The sequence below is a fragment of the Mus caroli genome, chromosome X, assembly GCF_900094665.2.
Source record: "Mus caroli chromosome X, CAROLI_EIJ_v1.1, whole genome shotgun sequence".
Lineage (NCBI taxonomy): Eukaryota > Metazoa > Chordata > Mammalia > Rodentia > Muridae > Mus > Mus caroli.
The window spans coordinates 93,033,735-93,053,139 of NC_034589.1; the positions used below are offsets into that span (position 1 = coordinate 93,033,735).

The 19,405-nt window shown below is 39.4% G+C and overlaps 1 protein-coding gene across 2 annotated transcripts in view; it reads right to left on the minus strand.

Annotated features, from left to right (window-relative positions):
• Window positions 1-19,405, minus strand: part of Ophn1 (oligophrenin 1) — a 317,724-nt gene that overhangs the window by 151,856 nt on the left and 146,463 nt on the right. For both annotated transcript variants that reach the window (XM_021152888.2, XM_029473368.1), the window contains one exon: window positions 1,719-1,820. In XM_021152888.2, the coding sequence (XP_021008547.1) occupies window positions 1,719-1,820 (102 nt within the window). The remainder of the gene's footprint in view (window positions 1-1,718; window positions 1,821-19,405) is intronic.

Here is a 19,405-nt window from a genome sequence, read left to right on the forward strand (position 1 = left end):
AATTCCCAAAGTGTTAACAAGGACACTGACATAGAATAAAAATATATCAAAACACTTTAAACACCTTCACAGCAAAAAAAACAAAAAAAAAAAAAAAAAAAAAAAAAAAAATCTGAAAAACAAAGAAACAACAAAAACCCTTCAAACTATGTGTTGTATCGCCATGGGTTCTTATGACTAGCCCCAGATTTGGTAGTCACTACTAATAGGACTCACAGGATTGGAGATACAACATAAGGTCATAATCCCAGATGATATTTATTTCAGTGAAAGGATACAAAAAAATCATCAAAGAGGAAAGGTGAGGGAGCCATCTACAAGAAACTGTGGAGAATACCTACAATGTAGAGAATGCCTCTAAGAGATTCCTTAGTAGTTTCACAAAGGATGCATAAAATTGTTTTCTGTAAGCTATAACAACCCAGCAAAAATAGCTGCCCGAGGAGATTCTTTAGAGACTGATGATCCCCTGAGGTTTTATTGGGTCTGGTAAGATAGGCACTCCCTGCCTGGCATGTGCTATAATTCTAGACTGTCTGAAGAATAGGTATTTGAGAAAAGCCACACAGTCTGCACAGGCAACTTGTGCACAGAGAGCCACTATTATCATTTAGGGAACCACTTACAGAAATAATGGGAAACCAGTTGGGTTCCCAGTTGCTAAGCAAGAATGAACTCTTATTTTATGGGCCCCTCTAAAAATGTCCTCACCCTTCTTGTGTTCAGACAGCATCACTTTGGAAGTTATCCCTGTGCTCTCGTTGCCTGCTGCAGGTAATAAAATTTTTTATCCACTCTGTGATATCTTGGCCATATTTTCTTTCCTTTTTCTTTGTTGTTGTTGCACCAGTCAAGATGTAAGTCTGCTGCATTTGGTTATCCCATATTGCCATTCACTAGTCTTGTAGAGTACTATCAATTCTCAACAGATCACTTCTCAAGACTATCTCATGCCTTTCAGCCTTGAGGCTACTAGCCTCTTTCTAGAGCAATTTCTCCATTTCTGTTTGTCATATATGTTATCTTTTTTCAAATTATTATCTCAAATTGGAAAGGCAAGTTTCTTCCACAAAGGGACTTGCTCTATCCAGACACTTCCTCTTCACTTCCTCATTGCCTGGGTCCCTTAAGACTATTATAGAAACGTGCATTTTACAGACAGAAAGAGCCTTGCTCCTACGAGATTAGTGCACATTCTTATATTAGAATCCCACCTAGAAGGACAAGGACATCATATTACTGTCCCTCTAGCCTTGTTCTACCCAGCATAAGGATTTGGTAGATATCTATTAAATAGTGGCTTGGAAGAACTAAAGCCATTGCTGGTCTCATAGAAGCAGTGGTCCTAATGCAGTATCCCCTATCCCTACCAAAACAGGCAATGGAACACCACAGGAGGTAAAGTCCACTTGTCAATACTACATTTTATCTATCCCAACATATAATCTAGGATCACAGACTTGGAAACTCGGAATGGAAACTGACACCTGAGATGTTTGAGTTTTTTTTTTTTTTTTTTTTAACACAGTGAGACAGAAGCCAGGAATAGAGTTCTTTACTAAAGGAAGTTACTAATGGAGCCCAGGCCTCAGGTATTCCCTTTGAATGTTTCCATGACTTCTGTTGAGCCATCTTATGGGGAAAATCTCACAATCAGAAATGATTAGTTTCTAAGGCCCAGCTCAAGAAGGAAGCAGGGATAGACATTGTGAACATACCTCTAGTAGCTGAGATTCTTTCTTTTTGGATGACAGATGTAAGTGGCGGTCCAGTAGCGAGTAAAACCTCTCACCATCCTTTTCAAATTTCTTCTTCCTTTCCTAGACAGAGAAGAGAAGCTTTGCATTAAATTTCTATTAATTTAATACTATGGACTTAGAAATGAGAATGAAAGGTACAGTTTCAGGTTTCATATGGTCAGTTCCTACAGCTCCTTGGAAGGAAAAAAACTACATCAGTGCAGAATGTGCTGTTTTGTACTGGTCTCAAGCAGGTTTGATGTCCTCCCGTATAACCCTACCTGAGCCAAAGACAGTTCCTCCAGGTAGAACTGAAGTCTCTGCAAGCTCTTGCTCCAAAAGTGCCACTCAAAGGTGGCCTCTGTTACTAAAACACTTTCTTGCCTTCTGTGGTTTTCACATATGGTTAGTATTCATTTGATCTTTTCAAAAGAAAAAAGAAATGCAAATATAGCCAGAAACAGTGAATCTGTATTAATTCAAATGACCTCGGACAGTAGGCACCCAGGGCTACTTTCTTCGAACAAATTCTTTAGGGTCATTGAAGGATTCACAGATGCCAAATAAAAGCTGCCAGGATGCCGGGCATGGTGGTGCACACCTTTAATCCCAGCACTCGGGAGGCAGAGGCAGGCAAATCTCTGAGTTGGAGGCCAGCCTGGTCTACTGAGTAAGTTCTAGGACAGCCAGGGCTACACAGAGAAACCCTGTCTCAGAAAAAAAAAGCTGCCAGGTTGGGTGGGTGAGCACCCTCATAGAAGCAAGGGGAGGGAGGATGGGATAGGGGTGTTTCAGAGGGGAAACCAGGAAAGGGGATAACATTTGAAATGTAAATAAAGAAAATATATAATTAAAAAAAGGAAAAGAAATGTTCAACATCCTTAGTCATCAAAGAAATGCAAACCAAAACAACCCTGAGATTCTACCTCACTCCAGTCAGAATGGCTAAGTTCAAAAACTCAGGTGACAGCAGATGCTAGCAAGGATGTGGAGAAAGACAAACACTCCTCCATTGTTGGTGGGACTGCAAGCTGGTACAACCACTCTGGAAATCAGTCTGGCAGTTCCTCAGAAAACTGGACATATATTACCTGAGGACCCAACTATACTACTCCTGGGCCTATACCCAAAAGATGCTCCAACATATAAGAACATAAGCTCCACTGTGTTCATAGCAGCCTTATTTATAATAGCCAGGAGCTGGAAAGTACCCAGATGTCCTTCAACAGAGGAATGGATACAGAAAATATGGTACATTTACACAATGGAGTACTACTCAGCTATTAAAAACAATGACTTCATGAAATTCTTAGGCAAACAGATGGAATTAGAAAATACCACCCTGAGTGAGGTAACTTAGTCACAAAAGAACACATATGGTATGCACTCACTGATAAGTGGATATTAGCCCCCAAAGCTCGGAATAACCCAAGATACAATTCACAGACCACATGAGGCTCAAGAAGAAGGAAGACCAAGGTGTGGGTGCTTCAGTCCTTTTTAGAAGGGGGAACAAATTACTCATGGGAGGAAATATGAAGACAAAGTGTGGAGCAGAGACTGAAGGAAAGGCCATCCAGAGACTGTCTCACCTGGGGATTCATCCCAAATATAGTCACCAGACCCAGACATTATTGGGGATGCCAAGAAGTACTTGCTGACAGGAGCCTGATATAGCTGTGTCCTCTCAGCTCTCAGCTCTGCCAGAGCATGACAAATACAGAGGTGGATGCTCGCAGCCAACCACTGGACTCAGCACAAGGTCCCCAAAGAAGGAGTTGAGAAAGGACTGAAGGAGCTGAAGGGGTTTGCAACTCCATAGGAAGAACAAAATATTAACCAACCAGTCTCTCCCAGGGACTAATCCACCAACCAGAAAGTACACATGGAGGGACTCATGGCTCTAGCCACATATGTAGCAGAGGATGGCCTTGTCAGTCATCAGTGGAGGAAAGGCCCTTGGTCCTGTGAAGGCTGGATGCCCCAGCTTAGGGATATGCCAGGGCAGGAATGTGGGAGTGGGTGGGTGGGTGGGGGAACACCCTCATAGGAGCAGGGGGATGGGATGGGATAGGAGGTTTCCAGGGGTAGAAACTGGGAAATGGGATAACATTTGAAATGTAAATTAAGAAGATATTCAATAAAAGAAAAGAAAAAAAGATACTGAAAAGTGGAAAAAAAAAAAGAATAATTCCTCTGGGAATGGTGGCACTCAAGAGACTACAGAATAAGTATTGTGAGTTCCAGAAAAGCCTAAGCTATAATAATAAGTATTTCTCAAAAATTCCAATACTAAATAAATTAAAATCTAAAAGTTTATAAATGACAAATCTGAAGATTATAATTTATAAATCTTCTAAGATTGAATTAGTTGCATTTTCTTGCCGTGATAAAATCCCATGGCCAAAAGCAATTCATGGAAGAAACACTTTATTTTGGCTTATGACTCCAGAGGGATAAAAGTCCATGATGGCAGCAGATGCAAGAAGCTGAGAATTTATGTCTTCAAAGGCAAATGTGAAGCAGAAATATGAAGCAGGGAAATGTCCTAAACCTTCAAAGCCCCCCCCCCCATGCAATATTTCCCAGTAAGCAAGGTTGCATAGCTTCTTTGGGTTCCATTCCATCCCCCAAAGTATCACCAACTGGAGAACAAGTTCAAATACTTAAGCCATATTAAAAAATGAGCTTATGAGGGGTTTAAAGCATCACAAACTTACAATGGAGAAGTTAAAAGGAATATATACAGTTTAAAGGTTATATAGAGTTTAAACTTGAAAGTTTCACATTAATACTTCACAGGAGAGGAACTAACATTTTAGCCTCAAGCACATTTTCTATATGCTCTCACATTGTCCTGACAAAACGGACATGATTATTGCCCATGCACTACAGTCAAAGTCAATGCTAAGAAAGTCAAAATGATTCCGTGTCACTGGAGTAGCGAGTAGAAAAATGAGTCCGTTCCCTTCTCCTAGTGGGCTGTGATACTCTTGAACAGCTGCATAGGATACTGGACTCAGGAGGTATGCCACTTCTATATGCCTTTGGTTTTAGCTATTAATTTGATTGTGCTAATCTGAAACAGCAATAAGCGACTCTTACCTCAAATTGAATACTACATGAGCATCTTGTGAAAATGCAAACATATGTATGTGCTTATAATATTGCAAATTGAGAAGAGGCCATAATTCATATCTAGCCTACTGTGTTTCTTCCAGGAATAACCTAAATTAAGATATCAAATGGAAACAGATGTCTCTTTGAAATATCTCAGGGAAGTGGGGAGAGCGGGGAGGGCCCAATGCTATCAACTTCTTCCCCTTATAGGACAGAATTGTTAAAAACACAATTGCATGGAGCAAATCTTTCCTCAGTTTGAACTTCTACCCTTCCTGACATGATTTTGGTCTACTTCTCTTCCTCCAGACCTTTCAGGAAACGGAAAACAGATGAGCATGACAATGTGGCTAACAGAATTAGAGAAAAATTGTTCATTTCAAGAGAACCAGAGAAGTGAGAACCTCCCCACCTCCAAATAGGTGCCGCTCTGTGACAAACATCTAGAATGAGGAAAAGACCTCAAGGTTCTAGTCTGAGCTCTGTTACTAAATACTTGAGAACACTTAACCTAATTCCCCAAGTGAAAATAACCAGGGGTGGTTGAGCACAGCTTTAACCCCAGCACTCCAAGAGTCAAAAGCATGAGGTTCTCTCTGAGTTTAAGGCCATCCAGGTTTCCATAGTGAGCTGCAGCCCAGCCAATGAGACCCAATGAGACCCCCTCTAAAAAGCAAACTACAAACAGAACAGAACATTAAGTGGTAATAGTTTGATGATAAGATCATACAAAATACTAGATGATAAAGTATCTGTAAAGTAAATAACTTTTGCAAAATGATATCAAACAAGTCAAGGTTGGAATCCTGGGATATAGTTGAACTATAGAGAACTTGCCTAGTATGCGTGAGTCCCATCTCTCTGCAGGGACAAGAAAATCAGACCTAAGTGTCAGTTCCTAAATTCTACCCAAGTATCTACCCAAGGACATCAAAGAAATAAGTGATAAGGACAAGGATGGGGGGGTGTGTGTGAAAAAAAAGTCACTTCTATGATATTGTTAAAGAGGGGAAAGTGGATATTTTGAAAATACTAACATTAAAATATTTCCCTTTGACTACAGAATTCTTTTGGTGGGGTGTGGGTTTTATCTCAGTGAAAGGTCATATGCTTAGCATTTATGATCCTCTACATGTAGTTGCCAACACCCAAATCTAAACTTGGAATAGGGTTTAAAGCTTTTTATTCTCCCTTACTAACAAATAACTCTTAATTGTCAAAGTATATAAGAAACCTATAAGGAACTAAGTATATCACAGCTCAAGTACACAGAGGCTATACAAACTAATGCAAAATACATCTCTATCTTTCCAGGTGTAGTAATGCACTTACTAGAGGCTCAGGGAGGAAGATCATGAACTCAAAAATAACCTGGCACACATAGTAAGACCCTGACTCACAAACAACACAATCTTTGCTCATGCTCTCCCAGGGAGTATACATATCTCTGTCAGCAGAATTTAGTTTCCTGGAGGAGATTCTTTCAGAGTCAGCCAGCCTATGAAAAACTGAATGTCTTCCAGAACTGTTGTGCCTGGTGGGACAGACAGCACACTGCCAGCTAAGAGACAGAACACACAAGTATCTACTTTGTTTAAAACATGGGCAAATAAATAAGACATTATATTAGCTAAGTTATCTAGATAGATATTTGGCTTACAGTATCCTTTAAACGTAAAAATGTATCCCTTGGCTTTTGAAATGGCAGTTTAAAGGCCTAGCCAAGTTCTAGTCTTGGCTTGTCTTAAACAGTGAATTTTAAAAGTACATAAATTATACAACTCACTCCTCTCATCATTTTCAGATAAAGAAACTGAATCTGAACTATTACTATTCATCTAGATTGTGGTTATTTTTAATAGCAGAAAGGAGCTTTACTACTTATTATTTAACCCATTTTCAGATGAGATAACTGAACCTTACCAAGGCATGGTTTATTACAGGAGAAACTGGACCTGAGCATAAAGCTCTGATCCTGTCTGGGAAAAAAAAAGGCTAGTGACAAGATAGCATTATGTGAAAATAATAACTCTGGGCCTAGAAGGTTACTGCAGCACTATTAGCCTACATGAAGTTTCAAGTCTTCTCATAGGAGTATACGTTTCCTAAGTGCAAATAGAACTCTACCTAAAACACCATAACCAGGGGGACATCTTTGAAAGAAACGTGTGATTACTTCTGACAAGTAGTGATATAATACAAAATTAATTAGAAGCAGTAGATCATATTATGTTATGGTATAAAAATTAAAGATCACAATAAGCATATGTATATTGGCAGGTATTGTATAGCTGTTTCCTCCAAGATTAAACCCTTTCATCTTGGAGGGGGGGTTTCTTTAAGACAAAGGATGTTTACAAGGATGTGAAATAACAGTGTTGTCAGGGAAGATGAAACATTTCACACTGCAGAGAAGCTGGTTAAAACTGGAAGTATACAACTCAAAATAGTTTCAGGGGGTCCGTGAAACTGACTGGGCCCATTAGGCCCTTCCCTCCCTAAGAGTATATAAGCAGTAGTAACTGCTGAGCTACATACTCAGACAAACTGAGCTGCCTAGGAGATGCTCAGACTGAGCAGCCTCGAAGAATCAGAGCTCAGCCAAACAACCTGGAAGAAACCAAACTTCCTTAAGTTAACAGAGACCAGTCAAGCTCAGACCAATTGAGCCACTGGGAGAATACACTCACTTTCCAACCCATTGAGCTGCCTGGAGCTTGTGTACTATGCTGTAGGTTCCCAGCTTTGTGATCTATCTATCACCCATAATGGGGTAGTCTTTGGTAATGCAGTTGTTTTTCAGCAATTCCTGCTCCTGTAAGTAACCCTTCAACCAGATCGCTATAAGTAACCCAATAAAACTCATTGGTTCACCAAACTGGATTTTAGCAATATCTGTACTTTGTTCCCTAGTTAGTTCCCTATATGGGGTAATTATATCTCCCCTGAAATAGTGTCACACAACAGCGGGAACCTTCCATACTTAATATACTTATGAAATTCTGGGTCATTAAATGTGATCCAGAAAAAAGAAGGTAGGAGTCAGAATATAGGACCTATCCCAAACTGCCACCCATTTTCTGTGCATCTTGGAGGGGTTCATTTCCCTTGAGGAGTCTTGACCATATTCTCTTTACAGAAGATAGGAAATAAGGAAAAACTCTTTAGTGTTTATTAAAATATCACAAGTTTTTTCTCTTCCCTGCCTTTTGAGTATACTCTAAAAGTTCCTGGTTAAGTTTAACATCTCTGCTCATGAAAGTCCATGATTAATGGTCAGAATTCATAGCCAGCTTAACAGTCTTCCTCCTTCCTATTTCTTTAGCTATCAAGCAGGCAAACATCATTCTCAGGGAAAGGAGAGCCATTTTCCTAAGCCAAAGGGAGTATTATTATTCCCATTTGTCCTTGCCAATTACTGACCTAAGAGCTGGCCCACAACTCAGCCTATGAGATATAAGGCAAAGTCTGCTGGCAGTTTTGAGTAGACATTTGTCTCTCTAGACAAAAGAATAAAAATGGAATATTAATGGAGCCCTTCTTTCTTACTGAAAATGCCAATGTAATATATTAGTCTGTGGCATCTATGGCCTTAAAGTAACAACTAAGAGAATTGTAGTATGAAGAATTGAAGGTAACTTAGGGAAACATGGAACCTCCTACCCTCCAGAGCTCTTAACAACAAATGTTGTCATCATATTATGTAATGTTATGCATCGACGTGGCTAGGCTATGTTGCCCAAATATCTGGTCAAATACTTGTCCAAAGGTTGCTCTTAAGGTACTTTGTAGACAACAAGTAACACTGAATCAGTGCACTTGGAACAAACCATATTATCTAGCAGAATGAGTGTGAGACTCATCTAATATAGAGTCTTTAGGAAATAAAGTTTTCGAATCAACAAAGGAAGATTATCTTCATACATAAATTGCAATTTGGTCTCTTATCTAGGTTTCCAACTTGTTAACTCCTAAAATCATTTCCTTAACACTCTACTCCCCACCCCAGCCCCCATACACTCCTGAAATTATGAATGGGCTGTGTCTTGATAAATCTATCATAAGCTGAAAAAATGTTGTAAGTCAGAAATATATCAACTACATTTAACTTCCTGAATATCAAAAACAGAGCCAAGTATGGTGGCAAGTGCTTATAATAACAGCACCTGGAAGGTTGAGATCAGAAGTTTGAGGCCAGCCAGGACAATTTAACAAGACCTTGTCACAAAATTATTAAAGAACTTAAAGGCCTGGGTTTTTAGCTTTGTGGTGGAGCACTTGCCTGGCAATGCACAAATCTCTAGGTGCAACCATCAAGTAAGGGGGCAAAAGGTTAGCGATACAGTATATTATCAAGTAGGACTTGTTTTGTGACCATGTGGCCAACTTGGAACTCTGGCTTCTTGCCACCACACAACATCACAACAGGGCACCATACTATATTTGGTCATTCTGGGAAACATTGAAGTTCAAATTTTAAGTATCCTTTTTACAGAATACATATTGCTTTATCAACATAGTATAGCAAAATAATTATAAAGTAAAGCTATCATATACCAGAGAGCATATTTACACACATTTTATTAATTCTATTCTTTGTAGAATCCTAATACAGGATATCTAATCCTGTATTAGGAATAATTTTTGGGCAAACGACTCAGTCACTTTCATCCTGGATACTCATTATTTCTCCAACCATCCTGAACATTAGCAAAGTCCCAGGAGACAAACTAGAATTTACACAGCTCCACTTATTAATGAAATCTAGCAGTTAGAATTCATTGTGCTAAATAATTTAATTTTATGCTTCTCTGGCATAAAGAAAGAAAGAAGTAGAAGAAAAATAATTCCTTCTGGACATAGACTTTGAAGTTGAGTCCTGGCTCTGCCACTTTGTAGATCGTATGACCTTGAATAAGTTCTTATCCTCTCGGAGCCTTTGCTGCTTCACTGATAAAATAACAAATACCTTCTTCATGGGGTAAAGTAAGAATGCTATGTTCTTGATGCACATCACAGCCTTATACATAAGTAAGAAGCAAAATGAATGCTAGCTCCTACAGGTTTTTTCTATTTAACAATATAAAATTTTACTTGACCTGTATAGTAACCATTAGGCATGCATAGTTATATTCATGATTAAAATTAAGTAAGGTCTAAAATCCCATTTTTCAATCGCACTAGAAACATATCAAGTGCAGCATCTAAGGTCTTGTAACAGTTGATATTTCCTTGGTAGTACAAAGGGGAAGAATATCCAGATGACAATTTAAAGCAAAAAGTGATATGCTCTGATTCCCTACCTCTCCTAGTACTTCAGCAGTAACACTGAAACCAGCTGATGATAACAAGATCGGGTAGGCCTTGTTCACCCAAGAAAGATGACTCTCACAAATTATAAACTGTTGTGATGGCGGGTTGAAATGGAAAGGGCACTGGAAAGGTTAAAGTAGACAGGATAGTCTCATTTTGATTATGTAAGAGAAAGATGATATTGGTGACTTTGATCTGTGACACAGTTTCTCAGTGCTGCGGGATGGCAAAGGAGATGGAAAACAAATGTGACTTTTCCTAGATCAAGTTCTACTAATATTTATTATGAGGATGGTATTCTCTTTTAACTCCACTCTTTAGGCTAAACATTATAACTTTTCTGTGTTTCAGGGATAGAACACCTTGTTGAAGGATCTTATCGAGCCATCTATTCTGAGCCAGGTACTTCGCATTCATGGTCAAATTTGGTGTTAAGTAGAAGTGTTTGTTAGAGAGTAGATTCTTCCACTCAAGGAACTTCCTTCTTCTATATTACAAAGAGTTTACAAACACTTGATAAACCAAATTCTCTTGCATTTTTCTAAATTAGGAAATATTTTCTGGAAAGTAACACAAAGCTCTGTTATATTAATGGTATCAAGTGATGGTAAAAAATTACTACAACCACCTAGGGATCATTTGATAATAGCTTCAGTAAAAATGTGTAGATCCTACAATGCAGATATATATGAATATGAGAGAGGGAGGGAGGGAGAGGGGGACGAGAGAGAGATATCTTGAAAAAGCATCTCAAATGCACAGCACACAAGATGACATATAAAACACTTTTATGGAAACATTTTTGCACTTATAAGCATGGAAACAACTATCAATGAACAAGTTAAAGACACCAAAACACATTATGTTCTCTTTTTTTGTGGATTATAGCTCTGGATCTTCAGTTGATAATTTAGAGTAACAATAGCTACCAGGAGAGGAGAGTAAAAATGGATGATGGTAGCAGAGGTCTTGATAGGGAAACTAGGACATAGATGCTATGAAGGGGGAAAAGAGAAAAATTGTTGAGGGTAGTTACCTGAAAAAAAGGGAGGGAAAGCAACAAAAAGGGAGAAAAACAAAGAAAGGATAAGTAACACTAAGGATGTTTGGACTAGTCACTGGGGATCACATTAGTTTACTTTTACTGAAAATTACAAGTAAGTACATATGTATGTGTGTATGTATGTGTGCATATATAAATACATGTTTTTAAATGAAGTTAGGCAACTTGGGGTGACCATGCTCCCCTCAAAATCATAAACAATCTAACAAAAACCTCAGGGCTTCATTCCAAGATATTGGTCAGGGGAGTCAAAGATACTCCCCAAACAATACAGGGTAATGCCATTGCCCTCTGTTACCTCCTAGAAGTTGAACTTAAGACCCTATTGCTGAATTCACATCAAACTTTAGACACAGGACTTGGAGGAATCCAACTGGAACGTCATTGGAAGCCTCTTCCAGGAGGACTAGCTCTCATAGTAGCAGAGCTGCTGAGGGGGCAAAGTCATAAACTGTCTTACCTAGCTGTGACACCTATGGATCACAATGATTTGAAACAGCATGCTATCTTTACAGGTTCAATAAGAGAACTTATTTATATCTAGGGTTTAACAAATAGCTATCAAATTTGATATAAATCCCATTCAATAGAATAGAATCCATGCCTAGTACAGTTAACCTAGCCAAGTCGTGTGTCTAGTGAAGCCATGAGCCCAATGAAAAATCTACTATTGCTGCTTTCCTAAGCCACTATAATTTCTAACTGCATTCTAAATACTTATCTTTATGTTCACAGATGTGCATAGATCTCAGCCCTCATTAAAGAAGCTTGTTTTTGCAGCAGATGAGAACTATTACAAAAATTCATAACTGGATGAAGCAGAAAAGAACTGACCATGGGGTACTCGGTCCCAAGTTGATACAGCTACAGGACAACCCTACACACTTAAGGCTTGGGGAACATCACAGAAGAGGGCCAGAGAGATTGTAAAAGTTGGAAAACTATAAGAGAGTGAAGCCCAACAATATGGCTGCCTAAGTAAAATCTGAACAATGACAATACCAGTCAACATGCCAATGTGGATGAGAAAAATCCTTTAAAGAGCAATGAATGGCTGATGAGAGAGTAGGAGTTAGTCTTCTCCAAGGACAAGGCCCCCTTTACATTATTCAGTCCCAGGTGACCATCCCTAAGCCAAATACATATGAACAACACTAAAGAGACTCAGTAGGTTATAGTTATAAATGTAATCTACATTGTTGCTTTAATTTTGAGCTTTGAAGAAATAGCATGTAGTGTTTAACAGCACTTTTTTTTTTAAAACTCCAGCATGTATGTGTCATAGTCATCCATGTGATGGCATATAACAGTTCTAGGTCATTTGTTCTCACTACTGGAAAGGAGTAAACTTTATCCCCATGGATTTATTAACTCAACTAATCCTAGGCATCATCAACCACTTTATCTGACTTTTCACTGCAATGCCAAAAGGCTAAGCTCAAAGTTCAAGGTGACTGTGGTATACTATGATGTTTTCCTTTAAGGGATAGAATGATTATCCTCATTGCTATCTTCAAGTAGAGAAAATGTGGCCAAGTAGATATAACAAACCATTGCAATGACAGCCAGATCTATGGTAATAGAAATAGAGCTATTTACACTCTCTAATTAAGGGATGGAAGAAAGGGCCACAGGACCCTCATTAGGAGTTCAGCTATTACTCTGCCTTGGGTCACTTTGGGTAATGTTATAGTATGCATAAAATAGAAAAGCAAATAAGGTGGAGACAAGCTGGAAAGAAGGCTCAGTGGTTTAGAGCCATGGCTGTTCTTCCAGAGGTCCTGAGTTCAATTCCCTGCAACCACATGGTGGCTCACAACCATGTGTAATGGAATCTGATGATCTCTTCTGGTGTGTCTGAAGACAGCGATGGTGTACCCATATACATAAAATAAATTAATCTTTAAAAACAATAAAGTGGAAAAGGGAGACTCAATGATTTAGCTTTCATAAAGTTGTCATTCATGTGACTTTAGGATGAAGCAGCTGGTAGGAGTCACCCACATTCCTGTGAATAAGACCTTACTTGTATTCTGTAAGAATTCCCTGGTTTGCCAAGTTGACTTTAATGAAATCATTACTTTGCTGCCATCTATGTTCTAGCTAAAATAAAGAGAAGATTGGTTGTGTCTCCCCGAGATAAATTAACACAGCAGATAAAAAGAGAGAGGTCCCTGAAGTATCAAAAATCTATATTTAATAGCTCTATATCCTCAAACATGTTATGTGGTGACTATATTTCTTCATCTGTAGGCTATATCCCTAGGAAACAATAATTATTAAATCATGAGGCTTATAAAGTATTTTCTGTTGATTTCTAAATCATTTATAGACTACCATCACATAAGTTTAGCTCTTAGAAACCTTGACTACTTGACTTTCCCTTCTAATGAATTCTAGTGGCCACCAGCTCCAAAACATGCAAGCACATCTGAAATGCAAATGCTTGAAAGCTATTGGTGGCTGCTTCCTTTCATTCTCTCCAAGGGCATGCAATGGCCTTTGGAGTGAGAGCCAGCACTAATAACCTTTGGCTTTATTTGCTCAGAGTGCTAGCTTCATTTTTTCTATCATTTGAATTTTTTCAGTCTCATCTACCACCAAAACAGCCCTTTCTTGAAACTATTTCTATAAACTCTTGTTCATGAAGAAGAAACAGAAAGAAGAGTAACAAACCCAGGTCTTGCTGTCAGTGGCCTCTTGCTTGCCATCCATTGAAGAAGAACACACTGTATCGTTGCTTCTGTGCCAGCTTTAACTCTCAGAGAGGGTTAAATGCATACTCAGATGTCTTAGTCAGAAGGTTTGGCCCTGGTCTCACCAGAAATCTAAACAAAGGCCTCATTCAGGATTTGATCCTCTCTGGCAAGAGGACCCTTAAGAATGAAAACATCATACTGTGGGCAATTCTGACAAGACTTTAAAAATATGAATCAAAGGGTACAAATCCTCTCCCTGTCATGTGTTTAGAAGGGATCACTGAATCTTTATACTGCCATCTATACTGCACAGTCCAGCATTCTACACTGCAGGATGAAAGACTCATTATGTATGAACAGAGCTAAACTAAGCCATGCCTGTCATCCTTGATCTTGGGCCAGGGGATAGGGAAGTTATATTACAGGAGAAAGAGAGATGCTGTTAAGCAGAGTTTTCTTAAACATGTTACAGCTATGATGTACTAACAGGGTTGGGGAAAACTCCAAAATCTGGTATGGAATGGGCTTTTTTACACATGGAAGAGAAATCCAACAAATGCCCAGATCAAGGAAGATATTGGACATATGCCTTTTATTACCTGTTCTTGAGATGCTGAGGCAGGTAGATAGTCATAAGTTCAAGGACAGCCTTGGCTGTATGTCAAATACCAAGCTAGCCAGTGATATACACAGCAAGAGGCTGTTGATTAAAAAAAAAATGAAATAACAAAAAGTAGGTAGACAAAGTAAATTAACTCAGCTAACAGACAAAAAATAGAGGAGGGGGGGGGGTAAACATCTTTATTTTTGTTTCATTAAACGGAGTCTCTTGGAGCCCAGGCTTGCCCCAAACTTGCTATGTAGAGAAAATGATTTTGAACTTCTGACCCCTGTGCCTCCAACCTCTGAGTGCTGGAGTTATAGGAATGTACCAGCACGTTTGGTTTATATGATGCTGGGGATTAAACCCGGGTTGTCATGCACATTCAGCAAGATTCTACCAATTGAGACAATGCTTGGTATTTCCTAGCTACAAGAAACTAACACATATATTAACCCAATATAAAACACAAAAAAGAAAACATGGGTGGAAATTTGCATTTATTTAACAACTGTCTTTGGTAAACTATTGTATAGTTTATTTTACAAGAAGATCTCACTAATAGTTCCAGACTGTAAGGATATTACAACCAATCCTAAACTGGGAAAAGAGTGTATGACCGCCAAAACATTGTAGGCAAAACAGAGGTAAAGGAATACACTAATATCTTCAACTTACAAAAAAAAAGGCAATAAAGTGAGCTGTAGTTCAATGGCAGATCTGTTGCCAAGCATATGTGAGATTCAATACCCAGCATAGGAAAGTCAGTAAAAAATAAGAGTTTAACTCTTAGCCAAATACATCAAATGAAAGAGACTAAAATTAATAAAATTGAAGATGAGAAAGGGAATGTTATATCAAGTTCTAATAAAATCCAGATAATCATTAGGAAATACTTTGAAAACTTACATCCCACCCCACCCCCCAAAAAAAACCCGCTGGAAAATAGAAAAGTGGATAAATTGCTAGACATGTATGAGAATGTTGTGGAGGTACACAACTACTTTCTGGTTGAATTGAAGGTCTCTGCCAAAGGACATGCCTGATACTATACTGGCCATAATCTATGGCTGGAGAGCTAACAGGTCTCAGGAATAGATCTACTACTATAATTCTGTTAATTGAATGTAGTATCAAACTGCTCTCTAAATTTGTGTCTCTATTCATAAATCAATGCAGCTTTGAGATCTCATTTGAGAAGTTTCTTTGTTCAATGGATGACAGATAGCAAGGAAATTCATAGCTTGTCAAGCTGCATAGATTGTCAGGGGGATTGCTCAGCCACAAATGGGAGATCTATGATCACATCTCCCTCCCCAAGACTAAGGTACCATTCACAGAAGAGGGGAGGCAGAAAGATTGTAAGAGCCAGCCAACAGAAAGGACCAGAGTGAAATAGTGTCTTGTGGGCACGGCAAGTCCACTGCACGCATGAACTCATAGCATCTGTGGTGGCCCGCACAAGATCAGGCCAGTCAACACTCTAGGATGCAATCTGGAGGACAATATGAGAGCTCACCCCCAACTTAGGTGCTATTAACAGTTGATGCTTCTGTGGGAGAGAGAGTCAATTTTCTTTAAGGCTTTGGCTTCTGGTATGTCTATCACACTCTAGTGGGTACTCCTATACCAAGGGGGATATAAACAGCATAGATTTGGACTGATAAGTTACTAAATTTAAAAAAGAAGATATTAAGTTTGGGATAGGAGTATGCTGGCTAGTGTTTTGTCAAGATGACACAAGCTAGAGTCGTTTGGGGAATGAGTCTAATAAGAAAATGTCCCACAGGCTGGAGAGATGGCTCAGCAGTTAAGAGCACTGGCTGCTCTTCCAGAGGTCCTGAATTCAAATCCCAGCAACCACATGGTAGCTCACAACCATCTGTAATGGGATCCGATGCCCTCTTCTGCTATGTCTGAAGACAATGACAGTGTACTTATAAATTAAAAAAAGAAAGAAAAAAAGAAAATGTCCCACTAGATGGGCAAGCCTAATGTGACCATTGATAAGCACAGAACAGAGGTTATTGTATGACCTCCAAAACCCTTGACCTAGTAGTCTTGACAACAGAATGCAGTGCACTATATCAGAAACACAAATGAACACATTTATGTCTGTGCACAATGTCAGAATATACTGGATAACAACGAATTTACAAAAGACAGCTGTTTCAGTGACAGCAATTTGCTTTTTGTTATTGCTATCCTAAGGCAAACACAGACCTTTTAATTCCATTCTTAATTTCTAACATTAATTCTGAGATCACACTTTACATACAGATACACACACACACACATACATACATACATATATACATACATATCAATAAGTGTAAGGGGTTAAAGAGGTAAAGACTTTTACAAGTTTCAAAATAACTTAAGAAGGAAAGCCAAGAAACTTACAGGAATGAAAAAGGCTTTGTATTTGATAAGATAATGAATGGAACCATGGTACAGAGGTTAGAAGACTACCATGGGTGCTAGCTGCTGGTTGTTAGCCTTAGAATTGAGTACTGGTATCAGAGACAAGCTATATAATCAGTTCTATATACAGAGGCAAAAGAGCATTACAAGTTGCAAATGAAGAAATGGGCTGCTGGATAGGCAAGACAGAAAATCCAGGTAAGCAAACATGGGATAGACAAGTGTCAATTCAAGTAAGTCACATCAACAGGGAAGCCATGTTTAAGTCCCTGGGATAGATGGGAGTTATCTGCATGTCAGTCCTAAACATATACACTTCATGGCGAGAAGACAGATGGTAGGGACTGTTACCTACCATCACAAAGGTGGATGTCTACCTCACTATGAGGTCCAGGAGGGAGTCATACCCCTCTGTTGCCTGGTGTATGTCATAAGTTCTTAGGTATGGCTTTCCAGATATCATCTTCATACACCATATGCCTCTGATCTTAATTCATTATGAACAGATTTATTTTCTACTCATCCCAAACCATGACTCATTTACTATTCTGTGCTGTAAGTATTAGGCCAGATGGTGCCACTCACACATTTACTCAGGCACAGAATCATCTCTCATCCTCAACCTGGAATCTAAAACTGCTTGTAAAACGGAGACTCTCAGTGTAATGCCATTTGAAAAACCACTCTTCTATAAAGCATGGAGTAACTTAAGCACAGCAAGCCTGATCCTCAACAATTTCCACTTATCCCTGGATACAAAGAGGCTTGGCATAGCTGCTAGAGTATAAGGGAAGTGAACAGTCAAGAGAAGGCATGATCCCAATATTGCAACATCCAACAGACATCACTAATATGTATTTGGGAATTTATCCATGCTGCAGCTTTCAGGAGTTCTCACCCATATTTAAGAGGGATTGTTTCATAATCTACTTACTTTTGAGTGACCCTATTTTTATATGTAACACCTTAAGCATTCTCTTATTGGTTCACATAGCTTGGCATACATAAATATGTCATTGATGCCCTATCTGGGGTATGCAGACATTTGTTCACAACTCCCCAAGAAAATTAACTCATTATATCTCTGTGGGCCTGTGTATCAGAGGCTTTCCACAGAGATCTCTGGCCCAGCCTGGTATTAGAGTTCTAGCAAAGGGAAGAAAGTGTGGGTAGAGAGGGGAGGTCGCTCCTGTCACACCACTTCTGCTGCTGCAGTCAGCTCCACCTTCTTATCTGCCATGCCTTCCAGGTTACTGTTACTCCATGCTGTGCACTGAGTCAGGCTGGGCTGCATGATAAGTGGCCAACTAGCCAGGGGAGCTTCTGGGAGCACTTGGGGAGAGCAGACCTCTTCCCAAGTGTTACAGCTCTTAGGACTTTAGGACTGAAGGCTCTGACGATGGCGTAGTTCTCACACACCTAATCCTTCCAGATAGGATTCTTATGTACAGCTTTGGGGTGGGTAAGGGATTGGCAACAGGTACTTCTCATTGGTTTGGTCTGAGAGCTTTAGGGAAACCTTATTTGCATGTTGGAGGGCTTGGTCCTGCTCCTACCTGACTGATGACTACATACCTCTCTGCTGGGGGGGTGGGGGGCTGTGGAAAGCTGTAGCTGCAACAGGAGGGGGTGCAGGAGGCGTGGCCGAACACCTTCTGTCCTATGCAGGTGGAAATCACGGTCCACCAGGTCACCAGGGTTCCAGACCTTTGCTTAAACAGGGACCAGGCTGTCTGTGCACAGCCCACCACCCCACATATCTCCAAGCAATTCATTGTTCTTACTATACATATGAGAAAATTATATAAAGTGAAATGAGCCTTACACTTATAACTGGGAAACCTGAACTTAGTTCCTAGCAATGTCATTCATGGTTGAGTGACCTTAGCTAGCATATCACACTGACCCTCAGTGTCCTACTCTTGTAATAGAGAACAACAGCCTCTATTTTCCAAGATCATTCAAAAGCTTAGGTGTGTGTGTGTGTGTGTGTGTGTGTGTGTGTGTGTGTGTGAAAGAGAGAGAGAGAGAGAGAGAGAGAGAGAGAGAGAGAGAGAGAGAGTGTGCTGGCAAGGCATAGCACTAAGGAAAGTTAGAAAGGCAGAGAAAATTAAGGAGACATGATATGGAAAACCATCCATCACCCCAGGATCCCAGAATCCCAGGATCCCAGAATCCCAGGATCTAGTCTTTCCTGCTGACTCAGTGTCAAGAAACTTCAACACAACCCACAAAAGCAAAGTAGACTATGTTTTCCTAAAAACATCTCCAATATGAATATTAAAATCTATAAATGAATGATGCTTACTTAGGACTAGACAATATACTTCAAAAAATTGACATAATTTCATTGACAAAAGCTCACTAAGAAATGTAAATGCTCAATCTGAAAACCTTGCTGCAAATCACATTCTTTTGGGTAAGTTAACTTTATGTCCTATTAAAA